We start from the raw sequence: 19,516 nt of genomic DNA on the forward strand, positions 1-19,516 counted from the left end.
TGGTTAAAATTTTCACCAAAAAGATTTTTCAATTTCGAAAAAAATATTATACAAACTGTAATTAAAGAAAAATAATTTTCAAGAAAAAAAATTTAGTCGGATTCTAGAGAAATTAATTTTTTAAAAAGATTTTAGATGTGTCGACAAAAATATCGAAAAAATTTGTAGAGCCTTATTATTAAACAGGATTTTACAATCCTTTAAGATTGTACAATATTTAATAGATTTTCAGAAATCTTTCAAAGTTTTAAAATATTTATAATTATCTTGAAACCTTTTATAATTCTCAAAAAGCTTTCAAATTCTATTTCGATATCTGCAAAAATCTACACATTGATTAATATTTTTTTGAATCCTTCAAAATTTAAGGTTATTTAAGTTTTTGTCAAAACTTCTAAATATCTGTTCAGATGAATCGAATTTTTCCTAAAATTTTTGGTAAACATTACAAAATAAAAAAATGCCTTAAGATCTTCCAGATTCTTATTTGACAGTTTTGAAAATTTTTTTGAATAATTCCTTAAAAATTAGTTCTTCAAAATGAAAAATTAAAAAAAAACTTCCAGGACTCTAAAGAAAATTTTTGCATAATCCTAAATCTTTTAAAAATCCTCAAAAAGCTTCAAAATTTTCAAAAATTTCGTATATTGTTTTAAAATATATTTAGGTTTAAAATTATTTTTTGAAATCTTTTAAAAACTTCTAAATACCTGTTCAATTTAATTTAAAATTATCTCAATTTTTGTAGTACTGCCAAATTTTCTGTATTTTGCTTCTAAATCTTCCGCATTCTTTTTCCAAATTTTAGAAAATCATTTGACATTTTTGGAAATCTTTTTCAATTTTCTCTTAAATTCAGTTTTCTGAATTTAATTATTTTAATTATTTTAATTATATTAATTAGTTTAATTATTTTAATTATTTTAATTCATTCAATTCTTTTAATTATTTTTATAACTTTTTCTAAATTTCTAAATATCCGACAAAATTATTAGAATTTTTCCTGAAATTTATGAAAAATCTTTCAATGTAAAAAAATTCTTTAAAATTTTCCAGATTCTTCTTTGGAATTTTAAAAATCTTTTAAAATAATATCTTGAAACTGAATTTTTCAAAATAAAAAATTTCCCAGTAATCATAATAAAATTCATTTTTTATCGCAAAATAAAAAAAATAATCAGAATTGTTCATTCTCTCATCAAAAATATTTTTAGAAATGTTAGGTATTTACATTCTTCTGAAATCTTTTCAAATTTTAAATTATTATAATTTTTTTTACTTCGGTACATCTGTTGAAATGATTCGAATTTTACCTTAAATGTTAAAAAAAACTTTAAAAATGAAAAAATTGTATAACCTCCCGAATTTTTTTGGACAATTTTGGAAATCTTTTAATATGCTTGAAAATCTTTTAAAATAATTTCTTAAAATTATTTTTTTTTGTATGAAAAACCATTTAAAATTTTCACTGAAATCTTAAAAAAAATTTATTTTAGAAAATTCTTTTCAAAATTCTGAAAAAGCTTTTACATTTTTTGTTCAAATTTTTAAATAATCTACTTTTTTTTAAGCAATTTAATTTCTCCAAAATATTCTAAATATCGCTTGAATTCGCTTGAATTCACTCGAATTTTTTCTCAAATCCTATAATCTTAAAAAATTGCGAAATTTATCATGAAAATCTTTCATTTTTTATTATGCTTCTTAGAAATTTTGAGGAAGTCATTTGAAATTTTTTCAAATCTGCTTCAATTTTCATTGAAAATTCATTTATTAGATAAACAATTAATTAAAATTTTTATAGGAATCTTAAGAAGTAGTTTTGCTACCTTTAAACTTTTTAAAACCCTTAAAAAGCTTTAAAATTTTATTTCTAAATATCCAAAAATCTACGTTTTGGATTAAATTTTTTGGAATCTTTTCAAATTTTATATTACTTTTGATATTTTCAAAACTATCAAATATCGCAAAAATTAACAAGAAATTTTCCTAAATTTTTTTCATCTTGCAAAGTTGATCAATTTTGCTTTAAAATATTCGAAATTTTCTTTTGAAATTTTGAAAAATCATGGAAAATTCATTTCTTAAAATAAAAAGTAAATTAAAATTTTATCAGGAACGTTGATAATTTTTTTTTCTTTAAAACTTCTAAAGCATTTGCAAGGCTTCACGATTTTATTTGAAATAATCTTAAGAAAAGTTTGTAATTTTAGGAAACCCTTCGAAGTTCATAAAAAGCTTCGTTGAGCGATATGTCGAGTAAATTGTGTAAAAAAGGTTAAATAATATAAAAGCTTCATTTCGTGTTAATTATGAGGTAAAAAAATTTTTCTTTTAAAATAAATATTATAAAAATAAGGCATCAGAAACAATTTACTCACAAAAATCTTATCCATCATTTAATTTGTTGAAAAAACTGTTTTTTAAGTGTAGGACAAATATTCCTAAAATTTTTTTCGATAGTAGGTAGAAATTGTTGTCAGTAAAATAAGTATTATTTTCTGAAATTTTCATGATTTAAACCAATTTGTTACAGATCAATTTTACTTTTTATTTTTAACTTTATCATTCAGTGACAATTCTAAGGGTGCTAATATACACATAAAAATGTTTCTTCCGTAACGAAAGAAATGTTGGTATTTTCACGTCAAGGTTTTAGAGAATCAAAAAGAAAGTATTTTATGAGGCACCATAATACTCCTGTTTTTCCATTAAAAGAATTTTGCAAGCTCCCTTTGTCAAGCTCCCTTTTTCAAGCTCCCTTATTTAAGCTCCCTTTTTCCAAGCAGTTAAAAAAATATTGTCTTTGAAATTTTTTAAAAGAATAATTAGTCATACTACTGCAACTATTCATAATCAGAAGTATACAATTATCAACATCATTCCTCAGTTTTCATATTGTGAATCTTTATTTTTTTTTATAAAAAAGATCAATTTAAAAAACGTATTCTTTCCAAATTTTGGCAGTTTAATTTTTTTTAAACTGGTCGGCGGTTATTCTCATTTTCCCTAAAGGTACAAAGACTTATGGAATACTCATCCAGCTGATTATTTTCCATCACAATTGTTTCTCTGATTCCAGCTGCCTCATAAGCCGATCTTCTTTGTACCCTTAAAGATTTGAAATCTGGCAACCAGTCTAAAAATTTCCACCATTTTTTCACTGACGAATCATTTGGTACTTTGACGGCTATACATCTGGGTGATTTCGAAGGGGATTCATTTTCAATCATTTTTTCCCTAACCAAAATATTTTCCTGCCATCTTTTACTTTCGAAGCGCTCAGAAGATAGTGTATCTTCGGGGTTTTTCTTATCTGAAATATGTACTGGAGTTTCATTTTTATTCGGATGACCTGATAATGAGAGACTGGTGTCGCTGGCATCAATTTCAAGTGTAATAAAGCTTTTTCGAGAACTTGAAGATGGTTTGCGATTTGGAACAGACTGTTCTCCTGGTGATGATTCTTTTCCGCTTCTCGTCGAAAATGAAGGCAATCGCCGCAGACTTTCTTCTCCAGAGTATTCGGTACTTTCCTGCGAATTTAATAATTAAAAAGAAAATTATAAATATTTATTGATAATAATTGCTCAATAGGCTACACTGTTAAAAATGTTCGGAATTCTATAACACATCTATCAGAAGTCTATAATACAAGCGTAAGCTAAAATTGCAACCATGGAATTGGAATGACGAAATTGCAATACATGAATTGTAAGTTGATCCAAAATCCTGTTAAGCAAAACAAGAATCCAACTACTAAATTTGGACCACAACGATTAAACTAAAACCAAAAAAAACTCTATTGTAATCTGAAAAAAACCAAAAAAACAAAAAAAAAATCAAATAAAATTTTCTGAAAAAAATTTTTATTTTTTTGTTGTTTTTTTTTGGATTTTTTTCAGATTACAATAGGGTTTTTTTTTGGTTTTCGTTTATTCGTTGTGGACCAAATTTGGTCGTTGGATTCTTGTTTTGCTTGACAGGATTTTGGATCAATTTAATTATTGGACGTTAAATGGGATTTTTAATTTGGATTTTGGTCTGATTTAAATTTCGTAAATTTTGAATTGTAAGTGTTGTAAATCGTGAATTCATCGTCCAGCATTCCAATACATGTATTAGAGCATCTGTAAGACGAAAATCGTGCACAAGGAAATTACGGAATGAATGGAATTCAAGGAATTCACAGAGTTCATCGAATTCAACGAATTCACGAATTTGATTAAATTCTCAAAATTCGTCAAATTCATGGAATTCACAGAATTCATGGAAACGAAGGAATTTATGAAGTTCACAGAAGTCACGGTATTTCAAGAAACTCAAAAAATTTATAGAATTCACGGAATATGTGGAATTCAAGAAATTCACGAAATTAATGGAAAGCAAGGAATTGGAGAAATTCATAAAAATCACGGAATTCGCGAAATTCATAGAATTAAAGGAAATCGATAAATGTATGGCATCCATGAAATTCAAGATATTAAAGGAATTAAAGAAAATCACGGAATTCCAATAATTCGCGAAATTCATGGTATTTATTGAATTGAAGAAATTCCTGGAATTTATTTAACTGAAGGAATTCGAGGAATTCGCTGAAATCAAGGAAATAACGAAATTCATCGAATTTATGGAATTTACGTAATTCACAAAATTCATGGAATTTACGGAATTCATGGTATATGCTTAATTTATAAAAGTCACAAAATTCGCAGGATTGTAATAACGGAATTTACGGAATTCAAGGAAGTCACAGAATTTATATAAAACCAGGAATTCAAGGAATCAATACACTTCGCGGAATTCACGTAATTCAAGAAATTGACGAAATTCACAGAATTCATAGAAATGAAAGGATTCTCGAAATTCATGTGACACCCGCTATTCAAGGAATTCATGGAACACCCGGAATTAACGGAATTTATGCAATTCACAGAATTCCAGAGATGCAAGGAATTCACGGAATTGATGGAATACAAGAAATTTGTGGAACTCCATGCATTCCATACATTTCGTGAATTCTGTGATTTTATTGAATTTCATAAACTCATTGAATTTTATGAATTTTTTTAATTTCATGAATTCCATGAATTCGACTACTTACTTGTATCTCATGAATTAGTTAAATTATGTGAATTTCTTGAATTCCGTGAATTCTATGAATCTTTTCAATTCCTTAAAATCCATGAATTCCATGATTTTCATGAATTCCACGTACTCCATAAATTCCATGAATTATGTGAATTCGGTAAATTCGTTCAATTCATAAATTCGGTGAATTCTGTGAATTCAATTAATTGCGTGAATTTCGTAAATTGAGAGAATTTCGCAAATTCCCTAATTTTCTTGAATTCTGTGAATTCTGTGCATTCGTTGAATTCCGTGAATTCTTTGAATTTCTTTACCTCTCTGAATTAAATTCCACGAATACCATAAACTCCTTCAATTCTAGAAATTCCATTAATTCTATGAATCTCGTGAATTCCTTGTATTCCGTGCAAAGCGTGAATTTCTCGAAACCCGCAAATTATGCGAATTCCGTTAATTCTATGAATTCCGTGAGTATAATGAATTCTATGAATTCCGTGAGTTCAATGAATTCCTTAAATTCCATGAATTCTATGAAATCCGTGGATTCCATGAATTCTATGAAATCCGTGAATTCCACGAATTCCTTTAATTCCATGAATTCCTTTAATTCCATAAATACGCATGTTATGCACTATACATTAACAAAAGTTTTGGCTAAGTTAGAAATTATTTTTTTGCTATGAACAAGTGTTTTTAGAAATGATGTGCATTTTTGCTTGTAATTTTTGTCTTCAACAGGCGTCGAGATATCCAACTACTAGACTTGCATTATAAAATTCCAAGCCATGTAAGGTAGCATACGTAAAATTTTGTCCTTTCTCTAAATTCAAATTAGTAGACATTTTAATGATGCAATTAAAAATATCACTTTATAGTAAATAAAATGTTAAGATTTATGTGAGTAAATAAAAACAACCTTCTGAATAAAATAAATAATTTTGCAAAAATCTACAAAAATGTTTATAAACTGTTTTACGAAATTCTTAAAAATAACTTATGTTTCACGAAAAATTGCAATAAATATAATTTATATACATTCCTCTTCATTTTGTAATAGTTATTCATTTTAATTGCAAGAATTGTTTCTAATACCCGTTTTGAATTGCGCACCAACTGTGCCCAACTAGCGCCGCGCGCTGATTGGGGATAGTTGGCGTGCAATTCAAAATAATCCGGTAGCCACTAACACTTCTGTATACACTAATAGGTCCACGATATTGCTCTTTTTTTTAAAGAAAAAAAGGCCCTTGATTACGAATATCTTGAGTAGGTTTTTGAAATATGGCTCAATTTTTGTTTAAACAATTTTTTAGAACAATTACATTAATTATTCACAAACAAATTTATAAAATAATTTTTAACATGGCTGAGCTAAAATAAAAACTTTTTTGCGTCTTGCACTTTTTTAGTACAAAAAAAATCTTTCGATAAAATAAAAACTTCTCTCCTTAGATTGTTGTTAAAAATTTGTTATTTTTAAGAGGAAACCGCTAAGGCTCTTCATTTATTAATAAACAATCATCCAGATCAACCAGCGTCATAATATTGCTTCAAATGGTTGAGAAAGCTTTATATATCATTATTAACATAGTTTGTTGTTTATAACTTTTTTCTCCCAATTGTTTACAACAATTGATATAAATAATTAACCTTAATCACCAGAATTAACTTAAAATTTTTTTATTTATCCTTAACACATGATTGAACTTTTCACTCTTGTGATATTTTCTTGTACGACGAGCCATTATTTATTTATGGCCTTATAAACAATGTATTTTTTATAAACATACCCCTGAAATTCACAATTTTCAAGTTATAAGTGATTACATTTTTTCTATATTCTTAATTTTACCATGAAGAATGTAATTATCTTGAGAAGCATTTTTTATTTCTAACCCTTATTGTTTATAACTATTTATTGTTATTAACAAAAACGCTAAATTCAGAAAATGGATTGTTTCCTAATTTTTTAAATACTCTATGGTATAAAATAAAACTTTACACTCTTGTGATATTTTTTCGTACGACCTGCTATTATTTATTTATGGCCTTATAAACAATGTTTTTTTTATAAGCATACCCTCCCCTAAAAGCCACAATTTGCAAGTTATTAGCCAATATCTTTTTAATATCCTTAATTTGACCATGAAGGATATAATTATCCATTATTTATTTTTAGGCTATAAACACTGTTTATAAGACTGTAAATAAATAATGGCTCGTTGTACAAAAAAAATATTATGAGAGTGAAAAGTTTATTTTTAAGAAAAAGATTGATTTTAAAAATTGAGAAAAAATCGATTTTCTTAATTAGGCGTTTTCGTTAATAACAATAGCTATAAATAATAAGGGCAAGATAGTGAAGATTCTACCCAAGATTCTATATGGTAAAAGTAGGGATATAAAAAAAATCGTAATCACGAATAACTTGAAAATTGTCGCTTTTAGGAAATAATATTTTTATAAAAAATACATTGTTTATAAGGCAATTAATAAATAATGGCTTATCGTACGGAAAAATATCACAAAAATAAAAGGTTTTTATTTTGTTCCACAGGTAGATAAAGAAAATTAGGGAACAATCGATTTTCCTAATTTAGCGTTTTTGTTTATAACAATAGTAATAAAAAATTAGGGGCAGGTATAAAAATATTAACCAAGATAATTACATTCTTCATAGTAAAATTAAGGATATAAAAAGAAATCACTAATAACTTGAAAATTATGGATTTTAGGGGTTTGTTTATAAAAAATACATTGTTATAAGGCCATAAATAAATAATGGCTTATCGTACGAGAAAACATCACGTAAGTAAAAAGTTTAATCATGAATCAAGGATTAATAAAAAAAATTTAAGTAAATTCTGTTTATTGAGGTTCATTATTTATATCAATTGGTGTAAACAATTGGGCGAAAAAAGTTATGAACAACCAATTATGTTATTATTAATCCTAGATAAAGCTTTCGCAACAATTTGAAGCAATATTATGATACTGGTTGATCTGAGTGATTGTTTGTTAATAAATGAAGAGTCTGAACGGTCTCCTCTTAAAAATAGTAACTTTTTAAGAACAATTTAAGGAGAGAAGTTTTTACTCGATCGAAAGATTTCTTTTTACTTTCAAGAGATCTATCCTCGATATAGACAGTGTACAAGTTTTACATTTTTCTAAGAAATAGATTATGAGGCAACACTTTGAAAATATGGCAATTTTGTTAAAAAATCATTTGTTTATAAGGCTATACATTGCAAACGGTTCATCGTGCGAAAAAAGTGTGATTGACGTGTATGGATAGAGGATAGGATGTCTGAGAAGAGACGATTTAATAAAATACGCGTTAATTTTAATTGACGAAGAGATGTGAAAAGACAGATGTTGATAGATGCGTTATATGATGAGATAAAGAAGAGGAGATTGGAAAAGCTAAACGGGAGTTTAGATAAACGGAGATAGAAGAAGATTGACATGAATAGATAAAGGATGAAATGAGATACTAGATGTATGATATGTTGAGGTAGAGAAGAGGAGACTAAAAGAGATAGGCGGGAATTCAAACTGACAGATGGAAAAATATAGACGTCGATAGATAAAGGGTAGGAAGAGACGGAAAGGAGGGTACTGATAAAGATAGACGTGAATTCAAATTGAAACATTGATAGAAAAATATAACATTTCATAGATATATGACACATAAGATAGGGAAGAGGGTATTGCGATAGACGTTTTAGGTTGACACAGAGATAGAAAAGGATCAGCGGGAATTTAGATTAACAGAGATAGCAGAAGATTGGCATGAAAAGATAAAGGATAGAGGATAGAATGATGTAGAGGAGAGGGAATTGAAAGTCATAAGCGTGAATTTTAATTGAAGAACATATAAAAATTAATAAACATTGATAAATTTTTGATACAATAAGATAGGGATTAGGATACTGAAAATAATAGACGGGAATTCAGATTGACGGAGAGATACAAAAAGATTGACGAGATTAGATAAAGGATAGGATGAAATGGATAAGAGAAAATTGAAATAATATATATGAATTTGGATTAACAAAGAGATATAAAAAGATTAAAGTTGATAAAGGTAGCCTAGGATGTAATAGAGAAAAGGAGATTGAAGAAGCATGCCATTTATTTAGAATGACATAGAGATATAAAAAGATAGACGTTGAAAAATATATTATAGGATGCGATAAATAAGAGCGGACTGAAAAAGCTAGATGTAAATTTAGATTAACGGAAATAAAAGAGATTGGCATTAATAGATAAGGGATAGAATGACCTAGATATGAGGGAATTGAAAATAGTATATGTGGGAAATTGATGGAGAAAGATCAACATTTTCACGTGCATGATACGAAGAGATAGGGAAAAGCATATTTAATAAGATACACGTAAATTAAGGTTGACAAAGAGATAAAAAAAGATTAGCCTGAATAGACAAATGATACGATAACGTAGACAAGAAAGGATTAAAAAAATAGACAGGAATTCAGACTAACAAAGAGAAATAAAAAGATAGACATTAGATAGACATAGGATAGGATGAGATAAAGAAGATGATATTCAAAAAGATGAACAAGAATTTATATTGACAGAGGGATAGGGAAAGGTTGAGATGTATGGATGAAGAATAAGATGGGATAGAGAAGAGACTTTCGAAAAAAAATACACATAAATTTAGATTGAAAGAGAGATATAAAAAATACAGACATTGATAGTTAATAGATGAAGTATGAGATGAGATTAATAATAGGAGATCTAAAAAGCTAGAAGAAAATTTGGATTAACGAAGATAGAAGAAGATTGAAAGGAAAAGATAAAGGATAAAATGAGACAGAGAAGAAAGAATTATAAATGAGATTTGTGAATTTAAACTAAAGAATAGATAGAAAAAGATGAACGTTGATAGATATATAACATGGTGAGACATGAAAGAGGGTATTGAAAAAGGTCAATGTAAATGTATAATAAAACAGAGATAGAACAAAATTAACTTGAATAGACAAATAATAGGATGCTATAGAGGAGAGGATATTGAAAAAGATAAACATGGATAAACAAATAATGGAGCGAGATAGAGAAAAACGTATTTAACAAGATTAACGTGAATTTAGATTCACAAAGAGATAGAAAAAGATAGACGCTGATAGATGAAGGATAGGATGAGATAGAGGAAAGGGTATTGAAAAACATAGGCGTAAATGTAAATTAATAAAGAGATATAAAAAGATGGATATTGATAGACGGAGGATAGGATGGTATAGATAAGAGGGCATTGAAAAAGATAGACTGGAATTAAGACTGGCAGAGAGATAGAAAAATTACTGACGGTAATGGATAAGGGATAGGATAAGATAGAAAAGAAGGGATGAAAAAAAATAGACCGGAAATATATACTGAAAGAGACATGTAAAAAGTTGGATTCAAAATTATTCGAAAAAATACAATCCTTGTAATTTTTTTTCAAGAGGGCAATGAGTTTGGATATCTGTAATATGATGTATCATTCCTAGAATTTTTTAATTTTTTGTATTTTTCCATGTTATTAATAATTTATTATTTTATTTCAATAAAATCCTCTTAAACGTAAAATAAATTTTTTAAATTATTTTAAACTACAATTTAAAGTAGTTTTAAACTGTGACCTATTTAAAAAAAGTTTAACTCTTTTTAAATATTTTCTTAAAATTAATTGTTCAAAATAAAAGTAATTTGAATTTTTCCTAGTAAACTTGAGAATTTTTTTCATTTTTTTTTTAACCTTTGAAGATCCTTCGAAACCTTTAGAATTTTATTTCAAAATCTTCAAAAATCTAAATTTATTATTTTATTATTCGATATCTTTTCCAGTTTTAAATTCATTTTACATCTTTTCAAAACTGGTAAATATATCTTAAACAAAGTCTAATTGTTTTTAAAATGATAATTTTATAATTGTTATTCATGTTTTTCAAAGTTTCAAATTATCACTCTAAAACACTAACGATTCAAGGCTTTCTAATTTAAACAATTAAGTTTACAATTTTTTAGCTTTAATATTTAATTTATAACTGCTTATTTGGAATAAAAAGTAAAATATTGCTATATGTTCAAAACCATTTTTTCATTAATTAATTAAAAAAAAATATGGTTAAAAATGGAATATTTTTGATTAAAAAAATATTTAAAGAGGATTTGTAATTAAATAAGAGCGTTTCATTATTCCATTTTTTTTTAAATTGAGAATAGTTTATAAAGTTTCAATCGAAAGTTTACAGTTGTTCAACTACTGAGGCTTTCAAATTGAAAAATTTATGTTTTAATGTTTGTAACACAGCAAAAAAATTTAACAAATTTTTAAATTTTAGATACTTGATGGTTAATTTTTTTCACTCTTCTACAAGAAAATATAATAAAAAATTAGCTATTTATATTCACCGTATTTTTTTGTTAATCTGTGTAAATTATTTTACAAAAAGTACATTTTTAACAAAAAATATAGTTGTAGAAATGCTGTTCTTGGTTTTTTTGGACAAAACTGTTAAATTCTCAACAAAATAATTAAGATCAAACTAAAATATTTTGATTTCTAAACGAAGATTTATTTTATAACAAAAAGTCGAATTTTGAACCAAATACATAATTTCTTTCCAAATAATTGAATTTCCCTCGAAAGGAGATTAATTATCAATTAAATAGTTAACCTTTTAATTGAAACAAATTTCTTTTTAACAAAAAAAATAAATATGTAGTTTTGCAGTTAAGTTAATTAATAATTTTAAAAAATTGCTAACAAAATAGTTCAATCTTCCAGCAATAAAATTAATGTTCAACAGAACAGTTAAAGCTTTAAGTAAGTAGTTAAATTTTCAACTAAAAAGGATAAATTTCAATAAAAAAATTAATAGTTAGAAAAAAAATCAATTTTCAGACAAAAATAAATTAATTACATATTTAGTTTTAAGAAAACTGATTTTTAACTAAAAGAAACAAATTTTAAAAAAAGTAAGGATTAAATTTGCTTGAAAATTTTGAAGAGTGAAATAAAAATAAATTTAAATTCAATAATTGATAACTGCTGACAATTTAAGATGGAATGGTTTTAAATCTGGAACAATATATCGTACTGTATTTAATTCCATTTTAATTCTATTTGGTAATATATGAGAATTTAATTTCACAGTAATTGACTAATTATTAATGAATTACGGTTTATCAAGAATTAAGTATGGTTCATTTTTTTTTATAAATACGTGAGTTATTCACAGAATAATAATAATCGTTAAGAAAATTTTTCCATTATCCAGAAAAACTGAATAGGAATTTATTTCGACATTATTAAACTTAGAAAAAAAATATGGATCTAAACAGTGAATGGGTCATATAAATGAAAGGAATAAGAAAACGAGTTCAATAAAATAAATTTTGCAAGTGATAAAAATTAAATTAAATTCTACCACATGAAAAAAGGGCGTACCGAAATGAGCTAACGATCAACCACCCTGGCCTAGTAAAAAAAAAACGAATTTCAAATTTATTTATTTATTTTAACCAAAAAATATTACTTTCATACTGTAAAAAATGAGTTTTTAATCCAAAATAACAATTTTTCAACAAAATAAATAAGTTGGCTTTGAACCAAATAGTGACATTTTTAAACAAATGGACTAACTTTTAATAGAAGAAAGCTGAATTTCCAACCAAAAGGTTATATCTCAATGAGAAATGCACTGTCATATTTTAACAACAACAATAAATAAATAAGTAAAACAATGAATTTTTGACGCGTTTTCAACAAAATAATCGAATTTTCAGCAAAAAACCGAAAAGTTAATTTTTCAGTAAAAAAATTAATTTTTCACGCAAAAAACAACAGATTTTCAACAAATAAAGATTTTTCAGTCAAAAAAAAGTCCATCCAAATTGTTGGACTTTCAAGAGAAAAGATGAATTTCCTGTAAAATGGTTAAATTTGTTAACCTGAAAGTATCAATATTTAAAAAAATTTAATTTTCAAAAAAATGTATTTATAAAATAAATAAGGAACTTTAAACCAAAAGTATTAGTTTTTTACTTAAAAAGACCAATTTTTAAGAAAATCATAAGAATTTTTAAGTAAAAATAAAAAGTTACACTTTTATCTAAATTAATTTAAAAAATATGAACTTTCAACGAAGTAGTTAAATTTTCAACCAATGAATCATTCTCCAAAAACCAAGAAGTTTGGCTTACAACCAAATTGTTTCTTTTTGTCAAAAAAAAGATAAAATTTCTAATTAAATAGATGAATTTTTAAACAAATAGACGAATTTGAAAAAAAAATAGTTTGACTTAAACCCAAAAACGATTGCAGTGGAATTTGAAGCACCAAAATATTAATTTTCAACCAAAATTTTGCAGTTTTAATGAAAAAAGATAAATTTAAAAACAAGAGAATTGGCTTTATACCAAACAGACCAATTTTATACTAAAAAATATACATTTTTAACAAAAAATAAATAAGTTACACTTTCAGTTTGAAGAATTAATTTGAAAAAAAACGAACTTTCAACAAAATAGTTAAATTTTCCACCAATGAAAATAATCTTTCACAACAGCAAAATAATTGTTAACAAAGTAGAAACTTTTATCAAACTAGTGGAATTTTTATAAATAGATATAAATTACTTTTTGTCCAAAATTATGCAATTTGCAATAAAACAGATTAATTTTTTAACCAAAAGGATGAATTTTCAGTTAAAGAAAATTTAATGGAATTATCAACCAAAAATGGAAAAGTTATGCTTACAGCTAAAAAATAATTGATTAAAAAGCATCTATTATTGTTTAACCAAACTGTTGATTTTTATCTAAAAAGGGTGACATTTCTTATAAAGTGGATTAATTTTTTAACGAAAAAGACAAATTTTCAAAAAACAAATTGAATTTTACACCAAAAAAATGCATAAGTGAATGTTCAACATTCAAATATGAATTTTCAACAAAAATTTGCATTTTTGAAAAAAGAGGAATTTTAAACCCAGAAGATTAGTTTTCTATCAAAAAAGACCAATTTTTAGCGAAAAATATAGAATTTTATTAAAAAGAAAAAGGTTACACTTTTAGTTGAAGAAACTAATTATAAATTAAAAAAATGAAATTTTAACAAAATAATTGAATTTTAAACTAATGAGATCAATTTTAAACAACAAACAAAAAAAATCTATTTTCAAGAAAGTGTTAACTTTTACCAAACGAGTCGAATTTTCGAATAAGAAATACAATTTTTGAACTAATAATGTAATAATAGATATTTCATGAAAAACGGATTTCAATAATTATTTAAAAACAAATGAAATTAGTTTTTAACCAAACAGTCGCTTTTTGTCCAAAAAAGATGAAATTTCTAATGAAATAGATAAATTTTTAACCAAAATACGATATAAATAAAAAGTTACTTTTTCTGTTCGAAAAATTAATTAAAAAAAAGACATTTCATCAAAATAGTTAAACTTTGCAACAATCAGATGCATGTCCAACAACAACAAAATTATAACCTAAATGTTGCCTTTGTCCAAAATTTTGAAATTTGCAATAAACCAGATTAATTTTTTACTAGAAAGATACATTTTCAAAAATGTAGTTGAATTTTCAAACCAAAAATTTTATTTGAATTTTCGACCCTAGCATAGGAATACAATTTTAAACAGAAACTTAATTTTCAATCAAGATGTTACATTTTTAAACAAAAAAGAGGAATTTTGAAACAAGAAGATTAGTTTTCCACCAAAAAAGACTAATAAAAAAAATATAATTTTTTAACCCAAAATAGAAAAGCTACACTTTTAGTTAAGAAATCATTAATTAGAAAAAAATTCAGTAGTTGTTATCCAAACTGTTGATTTTTATTCAAAAAAGATAACATTTCTCGTGAAATGGATTAATTTTTTTAAGAAAAACACAAATTTTCGAAAAAAATTGAATTATACACCCAAAAGGATTAGAAAAAATATCAATTTTGAACAAAAATTGAAAAAGCTACATCATCAGTTAGAAAAATTAATTAAAAAAAAGAAAATTCAGCAAAACAGTTACATTTTCAAACAATAAGATGAATTTAAAAAAAAAGAATTTTTAATAAAGTTCATAGTAACTTAAAACCAAATAGGTGTATTTTTCATTAAAAGATATCAATTTTCGACGAACAACAATTTAGTATTAGACGTTTCAACCAAAAAAGATTTCTCTTCCTGAAAAGATAAAATTTGTAATAAAATATATACATTTCTTAAACAAAAATCCAAATTTTCAAAAAAATAGTTCAATTTCAAACCAAAAAAGATTTCAGTATAATGTTTAACAGCAAAATATAAATTCTCAAAAAAAGTTACTTTTCTAACAAAATAGTTGAATTTTCAATAACTTTAGACGGAAAAACAAAGACAAAAAATTTGTTTATCCAAATATAATATTTAAAAAAATAAAGAACTATATAGTTTAAGTAATTTATACCTGATCATAATTTGTACCTATTTCCTCAGTTTATTAAAGAGAGTAAAAATATCAATTAAAAAAAAATTTCTTAGGAACTTCAGTAACAAATGAAAACAATTTCGACGAAAGCATTGTTTAATCTCTTTTTCACCTCTAAGGTTATTTAGTTCTATGAACTTTATCCATAAAAAATATAAAAAAGATTTCCATACACAAAAGATTAAAAATATTAGAAATTTAAAAGTTTTTAATCGATTTGCCCAATGGTGAGATATTATTAACTAATTAAACTTTTTTTTCAAATTTTAATTTTTAATTTATTTTAAATTTTAATTTAAAAAATCTAGGAAAGAGAGGTCAGATTAGGCTCAATTCAGGTGCACTGGAAGAAAGTAGGTCTTGAATCAGTTATTTTATGACTTTTTTTACCTGTGCAAGTCCCATTCCACCAGGCGTTGCAACGGTTTTGGAACCAAACATTCCAGTCGTTCTTGGCTGAGAACGGGATAAACTCGAATAAGAACGTTGCTCTCTTTGAACCGCGTAACGCCGAAATCTGCAGCCTCTTGATAGCGTTTCCTGAAAAAAATGTTAAAACTTCTCTTAAATTTGTAGAGTTGACCAAGAACCGAGGGGAATTAAACCGAGGGGGAGTAAAATTGGATTACGTGGGATAAATAATGAAACATCTGGGATTGCAATTAAATAAACTAGAATTACGACTGAATTGATTGGAATTAAAAGTGAATAACATAGAATCATTCTGGATTAGTCGGAATGAAAGTGGATTACCTTGGATTCATGGATTGCCTGGGATTACAATTATATAGCCTTGAATTACAAGTAGATAACATGACATTATCATAAGGGAATGTTTGGAATTACAAGTGGATTACTTCATGTTACGAGTGTTTTATCTGGGATTATAATTGCATTACCTGGGATTACAAGTGATTAAACTGGAATTACAAGTGAATTAACTTGAATTAAAAGCGAATAACACAGAATCGTTTTGAATTAGTCAGAATAAAAGTGGATTACTTTGGATTACATACAGATTTTCTGGAATTAAAATCCAATAAACTAAAATCATTTTGCATTAAACGAAACCAAAATTAAATACATTAGATTACACATAGATTGCTAGGGATTAAAATGATATAAACTGAGATTACAAGCAAATAACATGGGATTACCATAGGAGTTTGTTTGGAATTAAAAGTGAATAACATAATATCATATTGGATTATTCTGGATAAAAGTGGATTAACTTGTAGAACATATGGATTTCCTGGGATTAAAATTGAATAAACTAGAAATATACCGGATAAATTGAAATCAAAGTGGAATATATTATATAATATATCGATTGCTTGGGAGTACAATGATATAAACTTGATTTCGATAAAAATAACATAGGATTAACATCGGGGATTATTTGGGATTAAAAAATTAATTGGTGTTACAAGCGTAGGAATTGGGATTAAAAGTGGATTACCTGGGATTAAAAGTGAATAAAGTAGGATTACAAGTGGATTAACTGCAATTAAAAGTGAATAACAATCATATTGAATTAATCGGAATTGAAGTGGATTACGTCGGATTACATATTGATTTACTAGGATTAAAATTATATAGTCTACAATTACAAGCAGATAACATGCGATTATGATAGGGAAATTCTTGGGATTACAAGTGAAATACCTGTTATGATTAGGGGAGCACCTGGGATTAAAAGTGAATTACTTGGGATTACTGATGAATTCACTGGGATGACAAGTGGATTGATTGGAAACAAAATATAATAAACTAGACTTATATTGGATTAATCGAAATCAAAGTGAAAAGCATTAGATTACAAATGGATTAATTGTGATTATAATTATATAAACTGTTAAATATAATTGGATTAATTTGTGTTGAAATTGTAGTACCTGGGTTTAAAAATGGATTACCTGAGATTTCCCAGTGGGCACAAAATTCGGCGACGTCTGTACGACATCGTTACGACATCGTTACGACAACTTTACGACATCCTATGTCCATGTCGTCAAGGTGTCCTTACGATTTCGTAAATAAGTCGCATGATTTTACGATATCTTTACGATATCGCAAAGACACCGAAACGACACGGATATAGGATGTCGTAAAGTTGTCGTAAAGATGTCGTAACGATGTCGTAAAGAAGTCGCCAAATTTTGTGCCTACTAGGTACATGTGAACAATCTCTTGACTAAATAGTGGTACTTACAACCCAAAAGATGAATTTTCTATCAACAAAAAAGACGAATTTTTAACTAAATTGTTTTTTAACCAAAGGATTGAATTATTAACAAAAATGATAATAGTACAATTTTATACAAAATAGATAATAGATAATTTTGTTTTTTACTAAAATTGAACGAGTTAAATTTTCAGTTTAAACAGTTCATACGCTAAAAAAGGATATTAACCAAAAAGGAAATTATATTTTGTCCAAAAAATAGTTGAACTCAATCAAAAAAAGAGGACTTTCAATCAAATATTTTGAATCCTCAACCAAAACAGTTTAATTTTCAAATAAATAGTTGCGATATTCAACAATACGATAATGTGACAAAAAATGAAATGTAAAAGAACGAAATTGAACTATGATCAGGAATAGATAGTGAATCACATGTTAGGCAAGGAGTTAGCTTGATTATGAATAAAAGAGCGAAGAAGCATCTCAAAGATCATGATTTTGTATCTCCAAGATTGTTATAGGTTAGAATGAAAGTGGGAATCAGAGCCTATAAATTAGGATTACAAGTAGATTGATTGGGATTATAAGTGGATTATTTTCGATTAAGAATTGATATAATATTCTGTTTCAATCAAGGATTAGACGATATGGTAGATTACCTAGGTTAAAACTATTCCTATCTAAATATTAATAACATTTTTAATTTTAATTTTTTATGAACCATGTTTTTCAATGATTAAAATTCGAAAACACATTTTCCCAAGACCAAAAATGAAAAGACTATCTTAATAATAAAATTATTTAAACAATTTTTTAGTCAATCAAGTAGATTACAATGTATGAAGAACTGACTCAAGAATTGGGGGAAAAATTCAATTCTTAGTGAAATATGACAAAACGATGGCTTCATCAGTCTTCCACAGAAAAGAAATTTCATAAAGATGTGAGTCTTACAGGAATGGCAGAAGGCTTAGTTTATGAAAAGACTTTTTCTTTATAAAGAAGCCCCTCGTGTCTCGTATATATTCGAATTCGTCTAGATACCCGAATCAGGAAACCGTCAGCAAAAATCTTGAAAGATGGGAAAATAAGGGAAAATGAGCTTCAGAACCTCTTTTCCTCTTCATAAGATTTTATTTTGTTCTAAAATCACCCCATAAATCCAATGAAATTTTAACCAAAAAGACAAATTTTTTAGAAAGACATCAATTTTCTACCAAGTAGTTAACTTTTCAGTTGAAAAAAGAATAAATTTTGAACCAAAAATGGAATGTTAACAAAAGGTTCAATTTTAAATAAAAGAGGTGAAAATTTAAAAAATATTTCTTTTTAAGAAACTAGTGCAAGTAAAAAAAATAATTACATTCTTAGTTAAAATAATAAGTTATATTTTTAACTAAAGAGGTAAACCGTGAAAAATATGAATTTTCAACAAACTAGTTCAACTTTCAACTAAGAAGTTAAATTTTCAATTAAAAATATAATTTTTTAACCTATTAGTTAAATTTTTAACGATAAAGATGAATTTTCGAGCAAGAAGAATAATTTTGTACAAAAAAAAAACAAATAGTTTCCAACAACAAATTCAATTTTAAACAAAATAAGTGAATCTTAATCAAATATAAATTTTTAACGGAAAGACTGCAAATCTCGAGAAATGAAATTCACAAGTAATGAAATTTCCAAATAATAAAATTCTGAAATAAGAAAATTCTCGAATAAGATTCCCAAATTGAAAAA

The 19,516-nt window shown here is 26.0% G+C and overlaps 1 protein-coding gene across 1 annotated transcript in view; it reads right to left on the reverse strand.

The window, feature by feature from the left end:
* Positions 1–2,503: 2,503 nt before the first annotated feature.
* Positions 2,504–19,516, reverse strand: part of LOC117172468 (pyrokinin-1 receptor-like) — a 106,240-nt gene continuing 89,227 nt past the window's right edge. Inside the window, exons 3-4 of the mRNA XM_033360430.1 lie at positions 15,982–16,131; positions 2,504–3,536 (exon numbers count right to left, since the gene is read on the reverse strand). Coding sequence (XP_033216321.1) covers positions 2,979–3,536; positions 15,982–16,131 — 708 coding nt within the window. The 3' untranslated portion in view covers positions 2,504–2,978. The remainder of the gene's footprint in view (positions 3,537–15,981; positions 16,132–19,516) is intronic.

This window comes from Belonocnema kinseyi, chromosome 5, assembly GCF_010883055.1.
Source record: "Belonocnema kinseyi isolate 2016_QV_RU_SX_M_011 chromosome 5, B_treatae_v1, whole genome shotgun sequence".
Classification (NCBI taxonomy): domain Eukaryota; kingdom Metazoa; phylum Arthropoda; class Insecta; order Hymenoptera; family Cynipidae; genus Belonocnema; species Belonocnema kinseyi.